This window comes from Alexandromys fortis, unplaced genomic scaffold (assembly GCF_014885135.2).
Source record: "Alexandromys fortis isolate MF-2015 unplaced genomic scaffold, M_Fortis_MF-2015_v1.1 scaffold_369, whole genome shotgun sequence".
NCBI classification, from domain to species: domain Eukaryota; kingdom Metazoa; phylum Chordata; class Mammalia; order Rodentia; family Cricetidae; genus Alexandromys; species Alexandromys fortis.
In genome coordinates this window covers 410,688-436,145 of record NW_026068250.1, presented here as the reverse complement: position 1 = coordinate 436,145, position 25,458 = coordinate 410,688, and the positions used below count along the sequence as shown (strand labels likewise).

General features: G+C 39.2%; 1 protein-coding gene and 1 pseudogene across 2 annotated transcripts in view; both read right to left on the bottom strand.

Annotated features, from left to right (window-relative positions):
* Ipp (intracisternal A particle-promoted polypeptide) overlaps positions 1 to 25,458 on the bottom strand; it is a 40,623-nt gene that overhangs the window by 3,894 nt on the left and 11,271 nt on the right. For both annotated transcript variants that reach the window (XM_050131397.1, XM_050131396.1), the window contains exons 4-8: positions 22,284 to 22,439; positions 20,831 to 20,998; positions 13,733 to 13,870; positions 11,401 to 11,523; positions 886 to 1,106 (exon numbers count right to left, since the gene is read on the bottom strand). In XM_050131397.1, coding sequence (XP_049987354.1) covers positions 886 to 1,106; positions 11,401 to 11,523; positions 13,733 to 13,870; positions 20,831 to 20,998; positions 22,284 to 22,439 — 806 coding nt within the window. The remainder of the gene's footprint in view (positions 1 to 885; positions 1,107 to 11,400; positions 11,524 to 13,732; positions 13,871 to 20,830; positions 20,999 to 22,283; positions 22,440 to 25,458) is intronic.
* On the bottom strand, positions 13,880 to 15,672 carry LOC126494158 (40S ribosomal protein S26-like; annotated as a pseudogene).

Genomic DNA, 25,458 nt, shown 5'->3' with positions numbered 1-25,458 from the left:
AGTTCCAGGACAGGCTCCAAAGCCACAGAGAAACCCTGTCTGGGAAAACAAACAAACAAACAAAAAACTTTCTTTAAAAGGAAAGGAATATGTTAAAAGAAGAGATTGTGGGGTGCTGGAGAGATGGCTCAGTGGTTAAGAGCACTGACTGCTCTTCCCAGAGGTCCTGAGTTCAATTCCCAGCAACCACATGGTGGCTCACAGCCATCTGTAATGAGACCCGGCGCCCCTTCTGGCATGCGGGCACACATGGAAGGAATGCTGTACACATAATAAATAAATCTTTTTTTTTTTTTTTAAAAAAGAAGAGATTGTGTTTGGACAGCAGTAAACCACCATGCAGGTGCTGGAAACTAACCCTAGGTCACCCCCTGCAAGAGCAGCCAAGGCTCTTTACCACTGAACAATCTTTACAGTCCCCACCCCACACCAAAATTTAAAAAATAAGAAAATGAAGATTTATAATCTGTCATCTCAATTTCTAATTTAATGATCTAGAAAAAGGCAAAAACCCAAAATACACAAGAAAAAAAGGTAAAAATGAAATAATTCAATAGAAAATGAACAGCAACTAAAAGAAAATTAAAAATAGTGATATTTAAAATTGGTTCTTTTAAAAGAGTAAGAAAGATTGGCAGTGGTGGTGCACACCTTTAATCCCAGCACTTGAGGGGCAGAGGCAGGCAGAATTCAAGGTCAGCTTGGTTCCAGGTAGGTTGCTTACACAGAGAAACCCAGTCTCGAAAAACCAAGAGAGAGGAAAGAGAGAAAAAGAGATAAGTTGGTAAATGATCAAAATAACGAGTGAAAGAGAACACATCACTACAGATCTAACAGGTACTGAAAGAAAACAAGACATTAAACATTTGAAATCATCCAACCTACCTCTTCAAAGGAGTACTTTTCTACAGTGTGAAGAGCGTCTTGTGTCTCATTCCACCCTCCAATAGAATAGATGCAGTCATTGAGCGCTGCCACCCCGAGATATGCTCTTCTGGTCCCCATAGGAGGAAGTGGAGACCAACGCTTAGAAAGAGGATCATAAACTTCAAAAGAACGAAGCTCCAGTCCCTCATTGCTGATTCCTCCAATAACATAAATTAAACCTGAAAAACGGAAGATTTGGGCTCAGTTTCTATTCAAAAGATAAAGGCCAACCATGGTGGCAATGCCTTTGATCCCAGCACTCAAGAGGCAGAGTCAGTCACATCTCTCTGAGTTCAAGGCCAACCTGGCCTACATAGTGAGTTCCAAGACGTCAGCTATAGCTACATAGTGAGACCCTGTCTTTAAAAAAAATAAAACAAACAAACAAACAAACTGATTTTGGTACTTTCTCTCTACTTTGGAAAAATAACTTAGATCTTGTTTTGAGAGAAAATGACAATAATGGAATACACTCAAATATATATTTTACTAAATAGCTACTTCTAAATAACTGATTTTTCCTATTTTTTAATAAAACACACAAAAAAAATTGTGTGTTTGTCTATGGATCTCTAAACCAAAGATGGTACAAAACCAATTTGGATTCTTACTAGTGGCTACAATGTTGTTAGAATATTAATTTAAGATGTGTAGCATTTGTCTATGCTGTGGAATGTTTGTTTCATGATGCAAAGATGTGTTGCATTATTTAATGTTGTATTTGTTTAACACTATGAAGCTGTGTTACTTTGCCTGTCTAAAACACCTTGTTGGTCTAATAAAAAACTGAAGAGCCAATAGGAGAAAGATAGGTGGTGCTGGCATGCAGAGAGAATAAACGGGAGAAAAAAAATCTGGGAAGAAAAGATCAAGGAGTGAGAAAAGAAGGGGCCAGCCACCCAGCTACACAGCCAGTCATGGAGTAATAAGTAAAGAAAGGTATACAGGGTAAAGGTAAAAGCCCAGAGTCTGAAGATAGACAGGATAATTTAAGGTAAAAGCTGGCTAAAAACAAGCCAAGCAAGTTGTGAGCCTGCCACAGAAGAAGCAAGATGTGACTGCCTCACTGAAAAAGATACTGAGCCATGTGGCTAACATAGATAAGAATAATGGGCTAAAGCTACAGAGAAACCCTGTCTCAGAAAACCAAATGCAAAACCAAAATAAAAAAAAAATACCATTTGTAAAAAAAAAAAAAAAAAAAGAATAATGGGCTAATTTAAGTTGTAAGAGTTAATAAGAAGCCTGAGATACTACGCCAATCAGTTTATAACTAATGTTAAAAAAAAAAAAAGAAAGAAACAAGCCAAGCTAAGGCTGGGCATTCATAAGAAAAAAATAAACCTCCATATGTATTTATTTGGGAACTTAGTGGCACGCCCCCAAAACGCAAAGAGCCAAAGAGTAAAAATAAAACAATAACAACAACAAAAAAACACAACATTTTGGCTTCCAGCGTGGTTCCATATTTCCATGTAGAATCAGAGGAAACTGAAAAATAAAAGAAAAGGAAAAAGGGTGTGGCTCCTTTAAGAGGTGCTGCTGTTCAGTTGGCAGGGCAAGCTAAGTAAAAAAATGCTTGTGGCAGCACAGGGACCAGCTTCCCACAGCTAGGAAGGTTGAATGCAGTGTCTAGTCATGCACCTCCAACCCACATGCAAATTTTAGTCTTGGCGCTCACAAAATGATAGGCAGGCAGAGCCAGTTGGTACAGCAGCGTAGAGGACGCAGGTGTAGCTTGGCAGCTTAAGTTTTTTGACTGGATTAAAAAAAAAAAAGGCTATTTGATTCTATTGCATATAAAAGAAAAAGAAAAAAAAGGCTAGAAGGTACACAGTAAAAGAAGTCCAGACAGAAAAGGGGTATGAATAGTATAGAAAGAAATAGCTTGAAAATAAAATAGTCTTTAAAAGAGAGAGTAAAAAAGCCATGTGAGATGAGAAATAAATAGGGAGGCTGAATCCTCTGTTATTGTACTGATTTTGATGAATTTCTCTGGAGAAGCAGTTTTACTTTTGTTTCGAAAAGGAAACAAGAGGCTGTGAATTAGTTCCAGGTTAATATGGATCAGGTTTAATAAAGGGAGACCTCCTGAAACCTGACAGATGATAACTATCAACAAAGGTTCTGGCTGGTTTTCCTAGGCCTTAGCCATTACCTCACATTTTCTCAGGGCCTCTAAAGATGCCTCCATCCATAGCCAACAAGAAACAGTGTCGAGAAAACCATGTCTACATCCCAAGAGGAGGGTTGTGGGAGGATTTTGGTTATTATTTGGTGAGTCATGGATATTTGTTATATTTATCAATATAAGAATATAAGAATACAAGATAAAGGCCGGGCAGTGGTGGAACTCGCAGAGATCCACATGCCTCTGCCTCCCAAGTGCTGGGATTGAAGGCGTGTGCCACCGCTGCCCAGTGGATTTCACTTTAATAAGCATGTTTGGATTTAAAGAAGGAGAGCCCCACTCCAACTCCAAAGCCAGCTTTAATCTTTAATTAGACTGGGACCACAGAAAGACCATTTGTGTTATATGTCTGTAGCGAACAGCAGAAATAAACATTTGGGAAGATTTATGAAATTCTATCCTGTTGGAAATGTGATATAACAATAGGCCAATTTACTTTTTCTTGAGACATTTTTTTTCTGGATGATTTGTCCCATTTCTTTTGATGTCTCATTTGTCCAGTAACCTTTGGATTCCTTAGCTGGATGCCTTTATTCTCCTGAAAAGACAGAAAAAAACCCTTCCCAACCCTAATTTTGGGGCTATTCTCTTTTGGCAAGTTATACCTGATCAAATGAAAAGCATCTGTTAGTATTATAGGTTAGTTTAGATTAGACGGCCATGCTGTTTGATGAACTATCATCTCTTTTAATTAAGGTGTTTCTTGTTCAAATCAAATCTTTATCAATTTTGATAGTATCCATCGCTTTTCTTCTCCTGGACAAACAAAAGCAAAACCCCTTTCTTAATTAACACATTTACTGGTTTCCATTTTGAGGTCAGTACATCTTTAAAGTATACCAGCTGATTTAATTCTGTAGTTTTTTTCTATTATCCAATGCCTTTCCACAGCTGTTGTTTCTTTCTCTTTAGAATTTTGAAATTCAAAGTTAATAAAGCATTACGCAATCGATTTCTGGGGGGTCTTTATTATCCCTTTCTGTTTATTTAACACTATTTATTTAACTTTAAAATTTGATGTGATCTTTCTATAACTCCCTGCCCTGTAGGATTGTGTGGTATACTTGTAATATGTTTTATATTATAATAAGCAAAAAATTGTTTCATTTTCTTAGAGACATATGTTGGAACACTGTCTTTATTTGTGCAGGTTTACATACCCATGATGGCATAACTTCTAGCAAATATATGATTACTGATTCAGCCTTTTCTGAACTCAAAGTAGTTTCCCATTGATAATCTAAATAGATATCAATGGTGTGGTATACATATTTTAGTTTTCCAAATTCTACAAAACGGAACACATTCAGATGCCAGATTTCATTTCTTTGAGTACCCTTTGGGTTTCTTCTTGCAGGTAGTGGTGTCTGGTTGTGCAAAGAACAAGTAGGACATTTCCTTATAATCTCCTTAGCGTGTTGCCATTTGATGGAAAAAATTTTTTAGGGAGCTGGAGAGATGGCTCAGTGGTTAAGAGCATTGCCTGCTCTTCAAAAGGTCCTGAGTTCAATTCCCAGCAACCACATGGTGGCTCACAACCATCTGTAATGAGGTCTGGTGCCCTCTTCTGGCCTGCAGACATACACACTGACAGAATATTGTACACATAATAAATAAATATTTAAAAAAGAATTTTAAACCTTTGTTATTGACATGATGTTTTTTATGAAATTCTAAGGTCTTCAGCACATGTCCAATCAATAATTGATTGATTCTGCATTACCTTGTGCTAGAGGGTCTGGCAGACAAGTATGGGATAGGATGCATTATGTAAATGGGATGATGCCTGTTCCTGATTATATCCTGTAACTGAATAAATAATGAAGTCAATTCTGTATCATCTGGTATAAATTCAGTGGTTCCAATATGCAAAACAACTCTGCATATTGAGAATTGGTAACTGTGTTGAGAAGTTCTTTAAACTCCCTTAGCACCATGAGAATAGCATATAATTCTGACTTTTGAACAGAATCTAAAGGGCTTTGTTCCACTTTACTTAAAGATTCTTTTTTGTAACCTGCATTTCCTGACTTATTTGCATCAATATAGAATGTAGGAGCTCCAATTATTATTATTTTTGTTTTTTTGTTTTTTTCGAGACAGGGTTTCTCTGTGGTTTTGGAGCCTGTCCTGGAACTAGCTCTTGTAGACCAGGCTGGTCTCGAACTCACAATGATCTGCCTGCCTCAGCCTCCCGAGTGCTGGGATTAAAGGCCTGCGCCACTACCGCCCAGCTAAGGAGCTCCAATTATTGATATGTCCCAGAAAGTGCAAGGAAGAATCCAGTTAGTTTTCTTTATAAGTTGAATTTCTTGCTTTTGGAGAGATTAGTTGTTGCTAATCTCTCCCCAAAAATTACTACAAGCCCTTTTCTAGGGTTCACTTTCTACATAATTTGTCAATTTCACCATTATTTAAAGGTACTATAATTTCTGCTGGGCCAATTTCTGCTAATTGACAAAGTCTCAATTTTCCTTTTAGAATTAACTCAAAGACCTTTTCTGCATAAGTTTTTAATTTTTTTTACTTGGTTTATGTGGCAAAAAGATCCATTCTAAGATAACATCTTCCCTTTGCATTAAAATTCCTGTAGAGGAATGTTTGGAGGGTAATATGACCAGAGTGCAGTTAAGATTCAGATTCACATAGATCTACATGTGCCTTATGTAATTTTTCTTCAACCAAAGTCAGTTCTCTCTCAGCTGATAATTCCCTGGAACAATTTAAATCCTTGCCACCATATTAATCAGATCATCAGGATCTATCCCAATAGTCGGCCATTGATGAGAAATGTCTTCTAGCAATCTTTGGAAGTCATTCAGATGACTACAATCTATATCTCCTAATTTGCTCCTTTTGGGGTGTAATTTTTTGTAAACCTATTTTATAACCTAAATAATTAATAGAATCTCCTCTTTGCATTTTTTTCAGGAGTAATTTGTAATCCCCAACAAGATAAAATTTCCTTTACTTCTTCAAACATTTTTTTCTAAAGTATATATATTTGAATTAGATAGAAAAATGTTGTCCATGTAATGGTAAGCTATAGATTCAGGAAATTGCTTATATATCATTCCCTAAGGCTGACTTACAAAATACTAGCACAGAGTGAGGCTATTCAACATTTCCTGTGGGAGAACCTTCCATTGATATCTTTTAGCAGGATCAGAATTATAAGCAGGCACTGTGAAGGCAAATTTTTCTGTCTTTTCTTGTATAGGTATAGTGAAGAAACAATCGTTTAAACTATAAGCGGCCATCCTTTGGGCAATAAAGAAGACAAAGGAATGCCAGACAGTAGACAGCCCATTAACTGAATCACCTTGTAAAGAGTTCTTTGGCCAGGCAGTGGTGGCGCATGCCTTTAATCCCAGCATTTGGGCGGCAGAGGCAGGTGGATCTCTGTGAGTTCGAGGTCAGCCTGGTCTACAAGAGTTAGTTCCAGGACAAGAACCAAAAAGCTACAAAGAAACCCTGTCTCAAAAATACAAAAAAAAAAAAAGGAGTTCTTTGATCTTCATTTTCCAGATTTCTTTTTAACAAAAAATACAGGAGAATTCCAAGGGTTGGTTGATTCTTCAATATGCAAGCATCTGGTTGCTCCTGTATCAGCTGTTCTAAAGCCTGCAATTTCCCTATTGTTAAAGGTCATTGCTCAACCCATACAGGTTTGTCTGTCAACCATTTTAAAGGTTGGACTGTTGGTGCCTTTGAAATATCAGCAGCTGTTGTGCCGTTTTTGTTGTACAAACTGAATAGTTGGTGACTGTTCTTTATAATATCTTGTAATATTTTTCCCAGAAACATACATTAATTTATGGTTTGATTCTAATATTGGGGGAATGTTAATCTGAGTATTCCATTGCTGTAACAAATCATGCCCCCACAAATTCATTGTTATGTTAGCTACATATGGTTTTATTATTCCTCTCTGTTCTTCTGGTCCTATACATTCAAGCCATCTTGTATTCTGCTTTACCTGAGATAAAGTTCCAGTCCCTAAAAACTAAACATTTACATCCTAAAGAGACCAATTTGGATGTCAAGATTCTGATGGAATTATTATTATATCTGCACCTGTGTCTAACAGACTTCAATAACATGTCATTTATTCATATTTTAAATTTTGGTCTTTGTTCATTTAGAGAAGTTTGCTAAAATACTCCCTTTATGGTTTCTCCTGAATTTTTTATTTCTTCTATAGTTGTTCTATTATCCAGAGCACTATGGTTTCTTACAATAAATATTAGGGTTTTTTTTTAATGGAAAGGAGTTTCCTTTATGATGGCAGGAAATGACTGAACTGGATTAGGCATAGGGGCCTGCAAGAGGCTGCTCATGGAGTTTCCTGATGACAAAGAACTACCAAGAATATTCCTCCTTGACCTACATTCATTAGTCCAATGCCTTCCTTTCCCGTACCTTCTACATACTCCATAAGTTTGGGGAATAACTATCTATAGAAAAAAATATTGTTTCTAGGAATACCCTGTTTAAAATCTCTTTTAAGGTGACCTTATTTGCCACAATTATAACATTTGATATTTCATTTTTTCCTCAAACCTCTGGAAACCATCTCTCCTATCCATGCATTATCATGTCCATGAGATTCAGTATTAATTATATCTCAAAACCATTCCAACAAAGGTGCTGACCTTGCCTTTAATAGCATTTTCAAAAGCCAGAGATTTAATTATGATTTGTCTAGTTTCTGAACTTGGTATCATTCTATTTACTGCTGAAGTCAATCTTTGTAAGAAATCGGTAAAGGCTTCTTTGGACCTGTATAACTTTAGTAAATCACTCAATTTTCTTTCCTATTTCTCCAATTGTGTCCCAAGCATTCAAAGCTGCTGCACGGCATAAATCCAGGGTGCCTTTCTATAATAGCGTAGTCTCTTTCTCCATGAATTTGATCTTGGGAAATATCCCTATCTTTAGCTTTAGTCTGTTGTTCAATAATCTTAGCCTCTTATCTGAACCAGGTACTCCACTGTAATTGTGGACCAGGCTCTAAAACATCTTTTCCATATCTATTTAGTCATTAGGAATAACTCTATTACAAACTGACCCCAAGGTGAATGCAAGCCATGTGAGACTATTGCTTCCTAGAATATCCTTAAATCTAATGCTGGCACAGGAGTCTAATTAGCTGTGATATAGCCGCTGCCATTTGGCAATTCCTGTAAGCTTACTGGATATATTAAGGTTGGTTGTCTGAAGATGTTAGGCTGATTCTCTCTATTCTTATAATGCAATGCTGAAATTGGCTCTCCGTTAAATTAGATTTGAATATCTATGATCTGTTTTATTAGGTTTTTCTGTATCTTAGCACTCGATTAGCTAACTTTTTTAGTGATAAGAAATAAACGATAAAGCTGATAATGTTTATAATTGACATTACATAAATCCCATCTAAATTAGATATCCTCTCATTTAATCATTCCATTTTTAATCTGTCTAGCATATCATCATACAGAGACCCAAATCCCTTCATTATAATGGTTTTTCCCATTTTTTAATGTGGTTTAAAAAAAAAAAACTTCTCTCTTTGAACTAATTCCTCCCTTTAAGAATTCCCAAGTGTCTTACCAAATCTACTAAGGATGTTGAAGACGTGAGGTTTATTGCTGCTATGTAGAAAGTTCTGACTGGATTTCAAGGCAGCTACTTAGTTTGGCAGGAGACCTAGAAGGGGTTAAGGGAGAGCCAGCAATGCATGGTGGAGAGAGGGAGAAAGAGAGAGAGAGGGAGGAAGGGAAGGGAGGAGAGAGAAAGAGCTGGTTGTCTGAAAAAACACAGGGGACTGAGAGGCTTGGAGAATAAAAGAAAAAAAGTCCTGGTCAGGTGGGGCTGGAGTCCCAAGTGCAGCCCTGGGGGGGGGGGGCACATGCAGTTCAGCCTGTGCCACTGGCTAAAAAGCATCAGGCAAATGGCTTTTTCATGAGTTCATACCCAAAACATTGAGCTCCAAATGTAACATGAATAATAAAAACCCAGAGACAGACATTAGGGTTCAATCTTGAAGATAAGAAAAGCAAAGCATCCAAGCCACTAGAGAGCACTTGCCTCTAAGAAACCCTCAAACTGAGATAGAACTGTCTCATCCCACCTTATATTCATTCCTCTCTAGTGCTGGTATTAAAGGCATGTGACTCCCTAGGGAAAAGATCCCCAAAGAAGAAAAAAAACCGATTACAGCCCACCATTTGGGTCCTGGGTATCAAACTCAGGTTGTCAGGCTTGTCAACAGGCATATTTACCCACTAAGCCATTTCTCTAGCACCTATCTGAAGGTTTTTTGGAACAGGGTTTGTCTGTGTAGACAAGGCTGGCCTCCAACTCAGAGATCCACCTGCTTCTACCTCCCAAGTATTGGACTTAAAGGCATGCACCATCATACCCAGTCCCTATCTGAAGTTTTAACTTAGTTTTCTTCATTACAGCAACATTATTTTAGCAATACAGAAACAAAATGTCATTAATATAAGAAGTAAAAGCCATAACTTCTATATTACTATTATTAACTAACTATATTAACTAACATTAATCCTTCAATAACATATCTTATAATAGATTGTGAAAATAGGGCCTCAATTAGTTTTTTAATTTACACCTATTTAGTTTGTGTGCTCATGTGTACCTGTGTGTACATGCCGTAGCCCAGGTGTGGAGCTCAGTAGACAATTTGCAGGAAGTAGTTTTCTCCTTCTACCATGTGGGTTACAGTCAGCTCCTTTAACTGCTGCGCCATCTTGTCTGCCCCTCAAACTATTTTTATACACAGAATTTTATACAAATATATATATATTTGTATATATATGCATATATATACATATGCATATATATATACACATACAGAGATCTGTTTGTCTCTGCCCCCAAGTGCTGGGACTAAAGGTGTGCACCACCATGCCTGGCTCCACAAAACTATTTTTTTCTCATATTTTCTTTTGATTTTTTGGGAATTTCACAATATGCACTCCAATCCCACTCATTTAACAGTCCTTCTAAGTCTGCCTCCCCCACAACATAAAAATATTTTCTATTTCTCCATATTTCCCTCCTCTCTATCACATATTCATTTGTTCTAGTGGCCTTGAGAGCTACAATGTATTAAGCAGTATATTCTTTTGCCCAAACAGCTTTATTTGCAAATGTTTATTGCAATGAGTTGTTGGTCTAGTTGAAGACCATTAGCTTCTGGTTCACCATCAACACTGGACCCTCACCGAAACCTCTTTTGGATATCTTGCTGTTGCCCTGAGTCATGGAGATCCTGTGGCTATGGTTCTGCAGCTCCTGTCCCTGTGCACGCTCTAGGCTCTAGCAGATCTTAGAGGAGATGGGGTGGACTAACTCAAAGCCTTGGATGTGAGCCTGGGTGGTAGATGAGGTAGTCAGTTCAAACCTCCATCAGGACCAACTCCTCAAGGAAGGGTCAGGGCCAGCTCTCCCATGGTTCCTGGTGGTAACAAACCCTCAGACATCAACACAGACCAAGGAAGGATGGTAGGGCCATGGACCCAGCCCTTGCTGCAGCTCAGGCCTGGAAGTCACCATGGCCATGACTGGCAGCACAGGTCATTCAGATTAGTATGCCCCCAGTGGCAACATGGCCCTTGGACATCAATATGGCCTCAGGCCAAGGCCACAGGTATCTGTAGGCCTTCTCAGGAACGTGGGTCACGAACACCAACACAGATCCCAGCTGAGGTTGGGGCCATAGACCTAGGCAAGGCCTTGGGCTGCTGCAGCACAGGTCAGACGTGACTGGACCCCAAGTGGTAGCATCAGCCATAGTAGCCTGTTCCTCACCACCTTGGTGTCTTCAGTTCTGCTTTTCTCCGCATTGGACAATCCACTCTGATTCTCCTTCTCTCCCATTTACCAACTACATGCCTGTTGATCATAGCAGTGCTACCCGCCCATGGCCTGGATGACAGGCTGGTCTGGCTCAAAACTATTTTATTTTATTTTATTGGGGGGGGGGGCATTCTCTGTCTTGCTTTGTTGCCTGTCCTGGAACTAGCTCTTGTAGACCAGGTTGGCCTCAAACTCAAGAGATCCGCCTGCCTCTGCCTCCCGAGTGCTGGGATAAAAGGCATGGGCCACCACAGCCCAGCCCAAATCTATTTTTTAACATGACTTCCGTATTTTCAAAATTATTATACTAATCAAGGTCAATTCTAAGCCAACACACACATACATACATATATATATATACCAAATGTAAATGCTGAATGTAACTGAACAGAAAAAGTATCTTATAAAGGCATTACCTTGCATTTCACAGCAACCAAAATAGTAGCGAGGCACAGCCATGTTGCCAACAACTTCCCATTTATTTTCATCAGGATCAAATCGTTCAATGGTGTTGCCAATCTCAGCTCCAACCCACCCACCTGGAACAAAACAAAAAATAATCATTTCTGAGATAAAGGAATTTTATTTATGACAAAGATTTTAGAAACCACCTAATCCAACTATTTCATATTACAGATAAGTCCACAGAAATCAGAGTGATCTATCTATCCAAGCTGACATGAAAAATCAGGATGTAATCATAAGTAAAGTTCAGATTTGCTCATTACAGAGTAAAACAAACAGAAAAATTTAATATAGTATGAGAAACATGAATTTTCCAAATTTTTTTTTTTAATTTTTGTAATTTTCACTACATAACCCTGGCTATTCTGGAACCCACAGAGACCTGCCTGCATCTGCCTCCAGAGTGCTAGGATTAAAGATATAAATAACAGCCATGAGATGGTGGCTCACACTTTTAATCCCAGCATTTAGGAGGCAGAGGCAGAAGTATATATCTATGAGTTCAAGGCTAGCCTAATCTACAAAGGAAGTTGTAGGACAGTCAGTGCTATACAGAGAAATCTTGTCTCCAAAAACCTTTAAAAAAAAAAAAAAGATATGCACTAATACATATGACCCCAAAACTATTTTTTTCTTTTCTTTTGTTCTTTCATTCATTCTTTCCTTATTATTTTAACTTTAATTTTTTTTTTTTAATACAAGGTCTCACCATGTAGCTCCAGCTGCCCTGGAACTCACTATGTAGACGAGACTGGCCTTAAACTCACAGAGATCTGCCTGTCTCTGCCTCCTGGGTGCTCGGTTCAGGCATGGTCTACCACACCCTGCTCACCCAAATTAGATTTTTTTAAAATATTTATTTATTATGTATACAATATTCCATCTGTGTGTATGCCTGCAGGCCAAAAGAGGGCACCAGACCCCATTACAGATGGTTGTGAGCCACAATGTGGTTGCTGGGAATCGAACTCAGGACCTTTGGAAGAGCAGACAATGCTCTTAACCACTGAGCCATCTCTCCAGCCCCCTCCAAATTAGTTTTTAACATGACTTCTATACCTTCAAAATTGTTAATACTTATGAAGGTCAATTCTAAGTCAAACCACAGTATATTGCTTATTTAGTATGAATTTAGAGACTTCAAAAAGGCTTCTCATTTTTCTAAATATTCTACAGGTTTGTTTGAGACAGGGTATCAGTGTGTACCCCTCGCTGCCTAGAGCTCACTATATACACCAGGCTGGCCTTGAACGCAGAAAGATCTGCCTGCCTCTGCGCCATTTATTTTTGTGTTGTGCTTTTTTTTAAGTTAATTTTTTATTATTTGTTAGTTATTATTTTATTTTTTGAAATTATATTTACATTATTTCTTCTTTCTCTTTCCTCCCTTCAAACTCTCCTATATACTCTTTCTTGATTTCTTTAAATTCACGGCCTCTTTTTTATTAGTTATATATATGTATATATATTCCTAAATATATAAGTACAACCTGTTAAATCTACATGTTACTTGTATGTATGTTTTCAAGGTTGACCATTTGGTATTGGATAACCAATTGGTGTATTCTTCCCTGGGGGAGGTTATTTCTCCTCTCTCAGCATCTCTTGGTTGCCAGTAATTCTTTGTTAGAGTTGAGGCCCTGTGGGCTGCCCTGCATCCATGTTAGCACTTCTGCTGCTGCCCTTCTTCAGCTCATGTGTCAGCAGCCATTTGTGAGACATTACGATGTATCCGACATTCAAAGAAGATAGTCTCAGCAACCTGACCTACACTCTTTCCATCCCCTCTTTGGCAATGACCTCTGAGCGTTAGGCGCTAGTGTTTTGTATTTTGAGAGCAGTATTATGTATCTCAGGCTGGCCTGGAACTCGCTGTGTAGGGTGTTTGCAGTACTCCGCGAGAGTGCCAGCTCCAGAGTAATGGCCCCTTCTCCATGTATCACAGCCAACACCTTAGTTATGGTTACAGCACTCAAGAAGGAGAAGCAAGAGAATGGCAAGTTCAGTGTTTCTAGGGCAGCCTGAGCTACAAAGTGAGATCTTGTCTTAAAAAACAAAACAAACAAACAAACAAAAACTTACAAAGCTAAAAAGATATACTTTTTTCCCTCCCCAAGACATGGTCTCACTACGGCCTGGAACTAACTACATAAACCAGGCTGGTCTTGAACTACCAGAGATACACCTTGACTCTTCCAGCCCTAAATCTAGATGCAAATTTCTTATGCCAGTAAGGAACGTCTCTAAAGTTGTAGTTGTTCTTAGATCAAACAGCATAATTACCCAAAGCATAGATAGCCCCGTAGCACACACATACTCCCAAGCCACAGCGGGGGTGATTCATTGAAGCAACAGTTGTCCATTGTTTAGTAACTGGGTCATAGCATTCAGTACAGTCAAAAATCATTGAATCCTTTTCACCTGATTAAAAAAGAAACAGACACATCAGGTTTAGTGACGCTAAAAGAATAGAATTAGAATACAATATTCATCAGCATTAACATTCTCTGTTTTCAGAAATCAACCATTAGGTCTAATTTTAAAACAGCCATCAAAAGTCTTCGCCTAGCAAGCAATATTTTTAATTCAAAGCACAGCCATTTATTAAAGACCATCACTGTTGCGGAATACTATTTTCAGGTGTGTGACTTTTGTTTACACGGCATTTGTTGAACTCTGTGAAGCTGTGTTACTGTGCCTGCCTAAAACACCTCATGGTCTAATAAAGAGATGAATGGCCAATAGCAAGGCAGAAGCAAGGATAGGCGTGGCTGGCAGTCAGTATAAACAGAAGGAGAAATTAGGAAGAAGGGGAGGAAACTAGGGGCCAGCCACCAGGCCAGCCATGGAGTAAGGAGGAAAGTAAGATATACAGAAGCTAGAAAGATAAAAGTCCAGAGGCAAAATTTAGACGGGATAATTTAAAAAAAAAAAAGTGGACAAGAAACAAACCAAGCTAAGGCCGGGCATTTATCACTAAGAATAAGCATCTGTGTAAGATTTATTTAGGAGCTGGGTAGTGGCCCCTCAAAAAGCAAAAATAGAAAAAAAAAACCCAACAATTTATGGAACAAAGGCACAGGACTTTCTAATTATTTCTAACTCTACCACTTAAACAATTCATGTAAATTTTGAGAAAACAATTTTCATTTTAACACTCCCATTTCTTTTCAGGTAATAATTTAGGTTTACGAACTGGCACAATTTAAAGTTATTATAATCCAAATGTAGCAACAACAAAATTAAAGAAACTATTTTTTTTTTTTTTTAGTATAAGTCCCATTTTATTTTTCCCAGGTGTCTTTTTCTTCTGTCTTTATGAAGCCGCCTCTGTCCAGGAGCTTTGGTGGAGGTCGTGGTGCAGCAGGCCTAGATCGTGGTGGGGGTGTTCGGTCCTTCCAGGCTTCCCGAGATCGATTCCTGACCACCTTGCTATGAATAGCACCGCTCATGCAGTAATGCAGCTTGACATAGAGTTGGGAAGCACATAGGCATAGAAACACTTCCTGCACCCATGTGTCTCACAGCAGCAGCCTCTGCACTGTTCCCAATGTCGAACTGCTTAACGACCTTGTCCTGGGGCACACAATGGGCACAGTTTGTGCAGTGAATGGACCGTACACAGCCACAGGCCTTTTTGGCAAGACCGTCATTTCTTCTTTTTTTTTCGTCATCTTGGAGCCAAGACCCAAAAGAGGAAGAAACTATGTTCTTAAAATAGAATTTTAAAATACACTATACTTAATGGTTTAGGGTAGGTAGGAGAAAGTCATTTTCTTCCATAGTTTAAGCACTGAGTCTACACTCTGGTAAGTAATCTGTACCTATGTACATGCAAGCAGCTAATAAAACCCAGTAGCAACCTCACACACACCAAAAGATGAAAGTAAGTGGGGTGCTGGGAGCAGTGAACCCCCAGATCCTGAATTTCTTGTAAACAACTTGTTTTTCTCTGCTCTGAGACAGCCTGCATCTGCTCTGGGCACACACACAAGAGACCCTCGGGAGTTCCTGACGGCAGGGGAGTGATTTCTGGTGGGTTTGGCTGGGGCGTGGCTATCCCTATATAAGCTGCCCCTGGACACAATAAAGGGGGCATTCTTGGGGCATTCTCGCTTCAAGAATGACCCATGTCTCTATCTGTGCATCTTTGTGTGTTTCCATCTCCAGCCCCTTGCCCGGTTCACGAACTGTATAGTAGCGCATAGAGCGAAGACGGGCATGGTGCGCTACAGCAGGGGACTGGCTGGGAATAAGGGATATGCTTAGTATTCATCCATGAAGCCTTAGGTTCAATCTGCATAACACACGCATGCACGCACATGAGCACCACAAATCTAACCATAAATTAGAAAAGTACCAATTGACAGAATTTATATACTGGGGCATGGTGGTGCACTGTTTTATTCCCAATACTCAGAAGGCAGAGGCAAAGACAGCCCATAGTGAGACCCTGTCTCAAAATAAAATTCTTAAAATGAACTAGATAAAATTCTAAAATAAGGAACATTTAGAAAAATGAAGGTGTGTCATGTTCATAAACTGTTAGAGATAGATGGGGACTGGAGGGTTGGCTCAGCATTTAAAAGCATGTGCTGCTTTTGCAGAAGACCAGGATTCAGTTCCCAGCACCCACATGATGGCTCAAAACCATCCATAATCCCATTCCAATGCATCAGTCCTCTTTTGACCTCCTCAGGCATTGCACATATATGGTGCACATATGTAAACAAAACACTCATATACACAAAATAACATAAATAAATCCTTTAAGAAATGTCAGCATAACTCCAAAAGGGAGAAAAAGACCTTAAGCAGTGAGAAGGGAAAAAGTCATGAAGGGTAATGGAATACAGGTGAAATAAAAGCAAAAGGGAGGACTATTGGGGATGAGGAGGATCAGCAAGGAGGAGAAGGAAGAGGACAGTAGGGGAGGAAGCCAAATGCCATGATGAAACAGATGACTGTGGATCAACCTAAAAACTCAATTGGAAAAAGTTTATGTAAAGATGATAATTATCCATAAACTAATATACATTTTATTTTATTTTTTTTGGTTTTCTGAGACAAGATTTCTCTAAATAACAGTCCTGGCTATCATGGAACTAGTTCTGTAGACCAAGCTGGCCTTGAACTCACAAAGATCTATCTGCTTCTGCCTCTTGAGTGCTGGGATTAAAGACATGCACCACTACTGTCTTGCTCAGTCCAATTCTTAAAATGTATTTAAAAGCAATTCCAAAACTGGTATAGCCACCCCTCCAAAAAATTTGTTTGCCACTGCTTTGAAAATTTCTTAAAGTTGAATTTCAATGTGTTATAATTTACATTTTATGATTTACCATGACATATATAAATTTAAATAAAAGCATATAGAAATTGTGGAAAAAATTGACATAGAAGTATGTGGTGGTTTAAATAGGAATGGTCCCGATAGGCTCAAATATTTGAATGCCTGGTCAATGGGAAGTGGGACTACTTGATAAGGATTAGGAGGTGTGGCCTTTTGGAGGAAGTATGTCATGGGGGGGCTTGGGGATTTTAAATGATCAAGCCAGGCCAGTGTCTCTCACAGTGGCCAGAGGAGACAGATCTCAGCATCTCCAGCACCATGTCTGCCTGTGTGCCCTCATGTGTCCCACCATGCTGATTATGGACTAAACCTCTGACAATGTAAGCCAGCCCCAATTAAATGCTTTCCTTTATAAAAATTGTCATGGCCATTGTGTCTCTTCACAACAGTGAAACTCACTAAGACAAAGTACAACCAACCAAGAACAGTCCGACCGTAACAGAAAAGAATTATGAGAGAAAAACATCTCTGGCATATGTTAATTTTTTTGTTTTGTTTTCTTTAGGAGGGTAGGAGTGGGAATGTGTATATACATGAAGATAATAAGACAACTCGCAGGGTTTGGTTGTCTCTGTCAACAATGTGGGTTACACAGTGTTACAGGTAGGGTTTCTATTGCTATGATAAAACACCATGACCATAAGCAACATGGGGAGGAAAGGGTTTATTTAGTTCATTTTACAGTTTGTAGTTCATCACTTAGGGAAGTCAGCACAGCAGCTCAATGCAGGAACCTGGAGGCAGGAGTTGATGCAGAAGTCATGAGGGAATGTTGCTTATTGGCTTGCTAATCATGGCTTGCTCAACCTGCTTTCTTATAGCACCCAGGATCACCTGCCCACAGTATGATGGGTCCTCCCACATCACCCATCAATTAAGAAAATACCCAACAAGCTAGAGTGCAAGCCAACACAATGAGGGCATTTTCTCTACTGAGATTCTTTCTACTGGTGGTGGTGGCACGCGCCTTTAATCCCAGCACTTGGGAGGCAGAGGCAGGCAGAGCTCTGTGAGCTCAAGGCCAGCCTGGTCTACAGACCAAGTTCCAAGACAGGCTCTAAAGCTCTACAGAGAAACCCTGTTTAAAACAAAACAAAACAAAACAAAAAGATTCTTTCTTCCCCAATGACTTTATCTTATGTCAGGTTGACTAAACATTAACCAGCACACAAAAAACTCAGGTCCTTAAGTGAGGTGGTAATCACCCTTATCTGCTGAGTCATCTCACAGGCCCTAAACTAAGATTGTTTTTAATAGAGCGAAAGTAATTAAATTGGGACAGATAAAAAACTAAAGAAATGTGACATTCCAGGAATGTCAAAGTTAGTACAGAAAGAGGGGGAGTATGTCTTTTATGCCAGCCATGAAAACTGGTTATTTATGTAGAGAAAATAACCCTTTCCTTACTGCATATTATCCATAAAAATTCAATTTCAAGTTTATTATATACATAAATGTAACAATAAAACAATAAAATTTTATTTAATAAAAAGGTATATAAGACCATGAGTTTTGAATAAACATTTCTTAAGATAGATGAACTTAAAAGAGGGAAAAAATAGATAGGATTACACTAAATCTGAAAGTATCTGTTTATCAGAAAAGGATCATGAAAAGAAGAAAAAATGTAGGGTAGAAGGGTTGGGCTCTAATCCTGCTGATAGAACTCTTGTCTGATAGAACACTAAGCACTTGACTGGTCCCCACCACCATGTAACACCTTGACCCTAGCATTTGGAAGGTGGAGGCAGGTTCACCCGCAGGTACAAAAGGAGATTGAGGCAAGTCTGGAATACACAAGTCAGCCAAGGATACATAGCAAGACCCTCTATGAAAAAAAAATTAAAGCAGTAGAGGGTTATCTCCAGCATACATCTGGACAGATTAGAATTAACACAACAGGTTTAAGACTACCCATTCTTAGAGAGCTACTTGCAAAGTTGACCCCTGGAATCTGTTGGCTGGAATCTGGAAATATGGCAGAAAACCAGTGATATAAAAAAATGTCCCAAAACAATGAGTGGCTTGCTGCTCCTAAACTGTTTATAAACAGTATGATTAGAAAGAAGAAAAAGAAAAAAAGATAAACAGTATGATTTATGCTGAACACATGCTTTCCTTCTCAGCTCCTGAGATCCAGTATTTATTTATTTGTTATTTGTTTTGTTTTTAAACAAGATCTATTTAGTCCTGGCTATCCTGGCTCTCTCTACGTAGGCCAGGCCAGCCTCAAACTCCAGAGACCCTGCCTCTACCTTCTTAGTGCTGGGATTAAAGGCGTGAGCCACCATGCCCAGCCTATTTATTTAATTTTGTTGTTTCTTTGAAACAGGGTCTCTCTATGTAACCCTAGCTGTCCTGGAACTCACTAGGTAAGATGTGGTCTTAGATTTACCTGAGATCCAGTTTTTAGTGAGCATGTTTATTTCTTTTAATTGAAAGTGAGGGAAAAGTCCAGAAACTCTGAAAATTTTTCTTGAAAAACAAAAATATCATATATAAACCATGAAGTATATAATGAGAACTAGATTTTTCTATTTCTTTCTTTTTTCTTTATTTTGCTTGTTTGTTTTGAGACAGAGTTTCTCTGTGTAGCCCTTGCTGTAGACCAAGCTGGCAACAAGGCTGGCCTTCAACCCAGAGATCTGCTTCACACGAGCTGGGAATAAAAGCAAGCACCACTACACCCAGTCCTGGACTTTTCTTTTAGATTTTATTTTCATTTTATATATATATGGGTGTTTTGCTTGTGTGAACATGTTGTACTACATGTGTTCAGTGTCTGTGGAGGCCAGAAGAAGGTGTCAGATCCTCTGTAACTAGAATTACAGGAGGTTGTTAGTGACCAAGTGGATGCTGGGAACAGAACCTGGGTCCCCTGGAAGGGCAGCCAGTTCTTTTAGCTGCCGAGCCATCTCGCTGGCCCTTCCCTATTTTCTCTTTTTTCTTTCTTTTTTTTTTTTTTTTTTTTTTTTTGAGCTGGGTTCCACGTAGGCTTGGCTGACCTCAAACTAGCTGTACTGCTAAGAATGACTTTGAACTTCTGACCTCCTACCTCAACCTCCTGATGTTGTGATTATAGTCAAGTACTACCATTTGTGATTTATTTGGGCCTCCTGCATGTTAAACAAGCATCATACCACCTGAGCTATATCTTCAGCCCCAAAACTGGAGTTTATTTTCAGCAGTAAACCGGGAGCTACTCTAGGGTTGAGAGTAGGATAACAGGGGTGGTGGCACAGGCCTTTAATCCCAGCACTTGGGAAGTCGAGGCAGGCGGATCTCTGTGAGCAATACCAGCCTGATCTACACAGTTAGTTCCAAGATAGCTAGGGCTACACAGGGAAACCCTGCCTCAAACACAAACAACAACAAAAAGAGAATAGGGCAATAACATGATTAGATTCATAATGGAAGAGCAGACAGCAGATAAAAGCAAAAAAAAAAAAAAAATCAAGATTTGGGTATTACAATGTTGAAGCAGATATACAGGCATAAATGCCAATGGCCTGGCTATAGACTGATGACTGAAGTTTGCGGGGCTTTAGCTCAGTGGTAGTGATCGTCTTACATACACGAGGGCCTAAGATCAATCATTCCGTACTGAAGGAACAAAAAAGGATGTTTAATGCTTTGTTCTGACCCTGTAGGCAAATCATTACCATCCAGAATATGGCAAATCATGGGAGGAAAGTACAGATTTGGGAGGCATGTTAAATATGAAGTACATACTGGCATATAGGTCTAGTTCAAAGAGATGGTTATATTTTAAAAGTAAACAATTTTTCATTAAAAACACCTAATGAGTTCGAGGCCAGCCTGGTCTACAAGTGCTAGTTCCAGGACAGGCTCCAAAGCCACAGAGAAACCCTGTCTCAGAAAACCAAAAAAGCAAAGCAAAACAAAACAAACAAAAACACCTAATGAAGAGGGGGAGGAAACAAAAAATAGTTAAGATGATCAAAGTACATGTACAAAGTACATAGCCAAGTAGATTAATGAGAGAAATGAGATATTTTTATTGTTACCTCCAATAGCATAGACCATCCCTCCCAAAACGGCTACTCCAAGTCCACATCGAGCCTGGTGGAGTGAAGATACAGTGGTCCAGTACTGACTAAACGTATCAAAGCGTTCTACACAGCTGAGGGCTCTGCTATCACTCCAACGGCCCCCCTGCAAGCGTGTATATCCACCTAAGCAGAAAATGAAAAAATACACAGCAAACCACTTATGCTCAATATGAAAACAGAAGTAATAAAAATATTCAGGCCCCTATATCTAAAAATTTATACAACTTACAGCTTGTCACCTCTATTAAAATAGTATATAAAATATGTAACTCTTAATTATGCCGCGTCCTGGCTTACATGCAATAAGAAAGTTAACCTCAATGTTTTACCATATGATCTCAGTTATAATAGAAGGCTATATAAAATATACATCTAGGCAATATTCTTTGTCTAAGTATAAAGTCTCATTATGACTTTTATATGTCTCAATTAAAAAATTAAAAATAGGGGCGGTGGTGGCACACGCCTTTAATCCCAGTACTTGGGAGGCAGAGGAAGGCAGATCTCTGTGAGTTCGAGGTCAACCTGGTCTACAAGAGCTAGTTCCAGGACAGGCTCCAAAGCTACAGAGAAACAGTGCCTTGAAAATCAACCAAAAAAACAAACAAACAAACAAACAAAATTTAATCAATTCACTTATTTAGGTTTTTTGGTTTGCTTGTTTTTGTTTTTTGAGATAGGGTTTCTCTGTGTAACAGTCCTGGCTGTCCTAGAACTCGCTTTGTAGACCAGGCTGGCCTCAAACTCACAGACATCTGCCTACTTCTGCCTCCCAAATGCTGGGAATTAAAGGCATACGCCACCACCAGCTTATTAACTTTTTTTTTTTAAAGATAGTATCATACTGTAGCCTAGGTTGACCGAGAAGTCATTATGTAACCCAAGCTGGCTTTCACTTTACTACACTCCTGCCTCAGCCTCAGAATGCTGGAATTGCATGCATTATACCTGGCAAAATTTTAACTTTTACAGAAATATTTCTTTTGTTGGTGAGGTAACTCAGCAGGTAAAAGCAAATGGCTGTGCAGCCTGGTGACCTGAATTCAGCCCCTACAAAGTAGAATGAGAAAACCAATTCTCATAAGGTGTCATTTCATATCCACTCACATACCATGATGCACATATGTGCACACACACAGTAAATACATAAATCTGTAGACAGTCATTTGATGGTAACTAGGTAATCAGAGACCAAAGATTTAGAACATCAAATGAAATGTTGAATGAGAAACTATTAAGTTCTAAATGTGTTCATGCTATTATGCAAATTTAATTTACTAACCTTAAGCCTAAACATGAAATGTTTCTGATAGATTTACATATGAGTAATAACTACATAGTAATAACAACAAACTATTAAAAAGCTCTTATCCTAAAATAATTTCTATTATTTTTCAGAGTTTCTTACCTACTGCATACAGGTATTTTCTTGCTTTCTTCCGAGGTCGAACTTTGGATGTCTGCAGAAAACTACAAAACTTGTTCTCTTTGGGAGACTTGCAGACCTCACAATATTCTTTCAGAAGTGTTTGCAATGCAACTCGAAGATTAAAATCAGATACTCCTAAACAGTATTTAAAAAGACAGTGTTTTAAAAGACTTTCAGAGAGTACTGAAAAGATACATTTCCTGGTCAGTCAGAGCAGCACAAGCTGTTAATCGCTGCACTCAGGAGGCAGAGGCATAAGGATCTTTTCAAGTTCCAGGCTAGCTTGGTATAAATAGTGAGACACAGTCTCAAAAAAGAAAAACAAACAAAACAAAACAGCAACTAAAAACAAGGAAAATACCGTCATCATCGGTGTTGGAGAGAGGGTTAAGGGAGTATTCTGCTCTTGCAGAGGATCTGTTCCCAGTTTATAATTTTAGCTCAAATAGATCCATATCCATGGGCACCCACACCCTGAAAGCACCCACACTTATATGTACATACACACATACAGTCATAATATTACTTAAGATAAAAATCCTTAAAGGGGGGCTGGAGGGATGGTTCAGCGGTTAAGAGCCTGGTTGTTCTTCTAGAAGACCTGGGTTCAATTTCTAACACCCACATGGCAGCTCACAATTCTCTATAACTCTAGTTCTAAGGAATCCAACACCTTCACACAGACATACATGTAACCAAAACACCAATGCACACAAAATAAATAAATCTTTAAAACATAAATCCTTAAAAAACAAAAACCCAAACTTATTTATCAAGCAACAGATTATTTATTACAATAAAAAAATATTGTTTTTAGCACTGCTGCTAAGGGATATACTTTCCTTAAATCTAGCCAAATTTTTTTTTTAATGGTTTTTCGAGACAGGGTTTCTCTGTGGCTTTGGAGCCTGTCCTGGAACTAGCTCTTGTAGACCAAGCTAGTCTCGAACTCACAGAGATCCGCCAGCCTCTGCCTCCCAAGTGCTGGGATTAAAGGCGTGCGCCACCACCGCCCGGCTTAGCCAAATGTTTTAAAGAGGACAATGAGATGACTCACCAGGTAAAGGCATCTGCTGCCAAGTCTGAAGACCTCATTTGTCTATAGAAACCTACATCGTGAAAGAAGAGAACCAACTCCTCAGATTGTCTGCCGACCTCCACTCATAATGAGATATATATGCTCGAGCTCCCCCCACACACACACACACACAAACACACACCAAAAATGTGATTTAGAGGCTTTTAAAAAATATTTTAAAAAACAATGCCGGGCAGGGGAGGCAGAGGCAGGTGGATTTCTGAGAGTTTGAGTTCAGCCTGGACTACAGAGTGAGTTCCAGGACAGCCAAGGTTACAGAGAAACCCTGTCTTGAAAAAAAAAAAAGAGCCAGGCAGTGGTGGCACACGCCTTCAATCCCAGAACTCAGGAGGTAAAGACGGAGAGATTTCTGTGACTTGGAGGCCAGCCTGATCTACATAGTGAGTTCCAGATCAGCAAGGGCTATATAGAAAAACCCATCTTGAAAAACAACAAAAAATTGCACTCGTGTATAATACTTTCTAAATAAAGATGAAAAAATAAACTAAGTTCACACTTATCAGGGCCAGGTTCGGTGGGAAGGCACTTGCCTTATGAGTACCTGGGTTCAAGCTGCCGGACTTGGTGGCGCACACCTTTCATCACAGAACTCTGGAGGCAGAGGCAGGCGGGTCTCTGTGAATTAAAGGTCAGCCTGGTTTACCAGAGCTAGTTCTAGGACAGACTCCAAAGCTACAGAGAAACCCTGTCTTGAAAAAACAAAAAACAAACAAAAAAAACCTGGGTTCAAGCCTCAACACTAAAAAACACCACTATCTAAGAAAATGCTGATTAGTCAAGGGTTATTTATAAAATCAAATAACAAAAAGAAAATATATTTTTGTTATAAATCTTCAAAAATGATAAGACAGGGGGTTGGAGAGATGGCTCAGAAGTTAAAAACACTGGCTGTTCTTCCCATGAGTTCAATTCCCAGCAACTACATGGTGGCTCATAACCACCTATAATGAGATCTGGTGCCCTCTGTCATGCAAGCAGAACACTGTGCACACAATAAACAAATAAATTAAAAAATGATAAGACAAAGCAAGAAACAAATTAAAAATCTTTTTTCTTTTCTTTTTTGTTTGTTTTGGTTTTTTTTTTTTTTTTTTTTTGAGACAGGGTTTCTCTGTGGCTTTGGAGCCTGTCCTGGAACTAGCTCTTGTAGACCAGGCTGGTCTCGAACTCACAGATCCGCCTGCCTCTGCCTCCCGAGTGCTGGGATTAAAGGCGTGCGCCACCACCGCCCGGCTGTCTTGGTTTTTCAAACACAGGATTTCTCTATGTAGCTTTGGATGTCCTGGAACTCACTCTGTAGGCCAAGGCTATCCTCAAACTCACTCACAGAGATCTGCTTGCCTCTGCCCCCCCCCCCCCCGCCCCCCCCCCCCCCCCCCCCCCCCCCCGGAGTGCTGGTATCAAAGGTGTGTGCACACACACACACAAATGTAAGAAAAAGTGTAAGAGAAAAGATTTATTTAAAAAAATACAAGTTGGGGCTGGAGAGATGGCTCAGAGGTTAAGAGCTCTTGTGGAGGTCCTGAGTTCCCAGCAACCACATGGTGGCTCACAACCATCTGTAATGATATCTGGTGCCCTCTTCTGGCCTGCAGGCATACTCCCCCTCTCCCGCCCAACTTCCCACCCAGGCTGAATTCTTCAATTTCTTTTTCTTCTTTTCCCTGGAATCTACTTCAATAGATGTAATTTTTTTTATCTTGTTTACATGGCCTCCCTGCTCTGACAAAGAGCTAATTCTCCCTCTCACTCTTTTTATCTTAGTACAAATACTTTGTATTCTGCAGTATAAAGTTTAAGTTAGACATATTGTATTCTCACTGTTCTTCTAGCGTGAAACATGAGGACAATAAGTCCTGCTAGGGCTGATGTCCTTACTCTGCATAAACTTGGTGCCACACTTATGAGGAGCAAACCTCCACTGAGCTCTACCCCAACCACGATACTGTACTGATTATTTTTTCCTCAATTTTCTCTGCTTTGCTTTTCAGTTATTCATTCTTCCCCCAAATTTTTCTTTCTTTCTTTCTTTTTTTTTTTTTTTTTTTTTTTTTT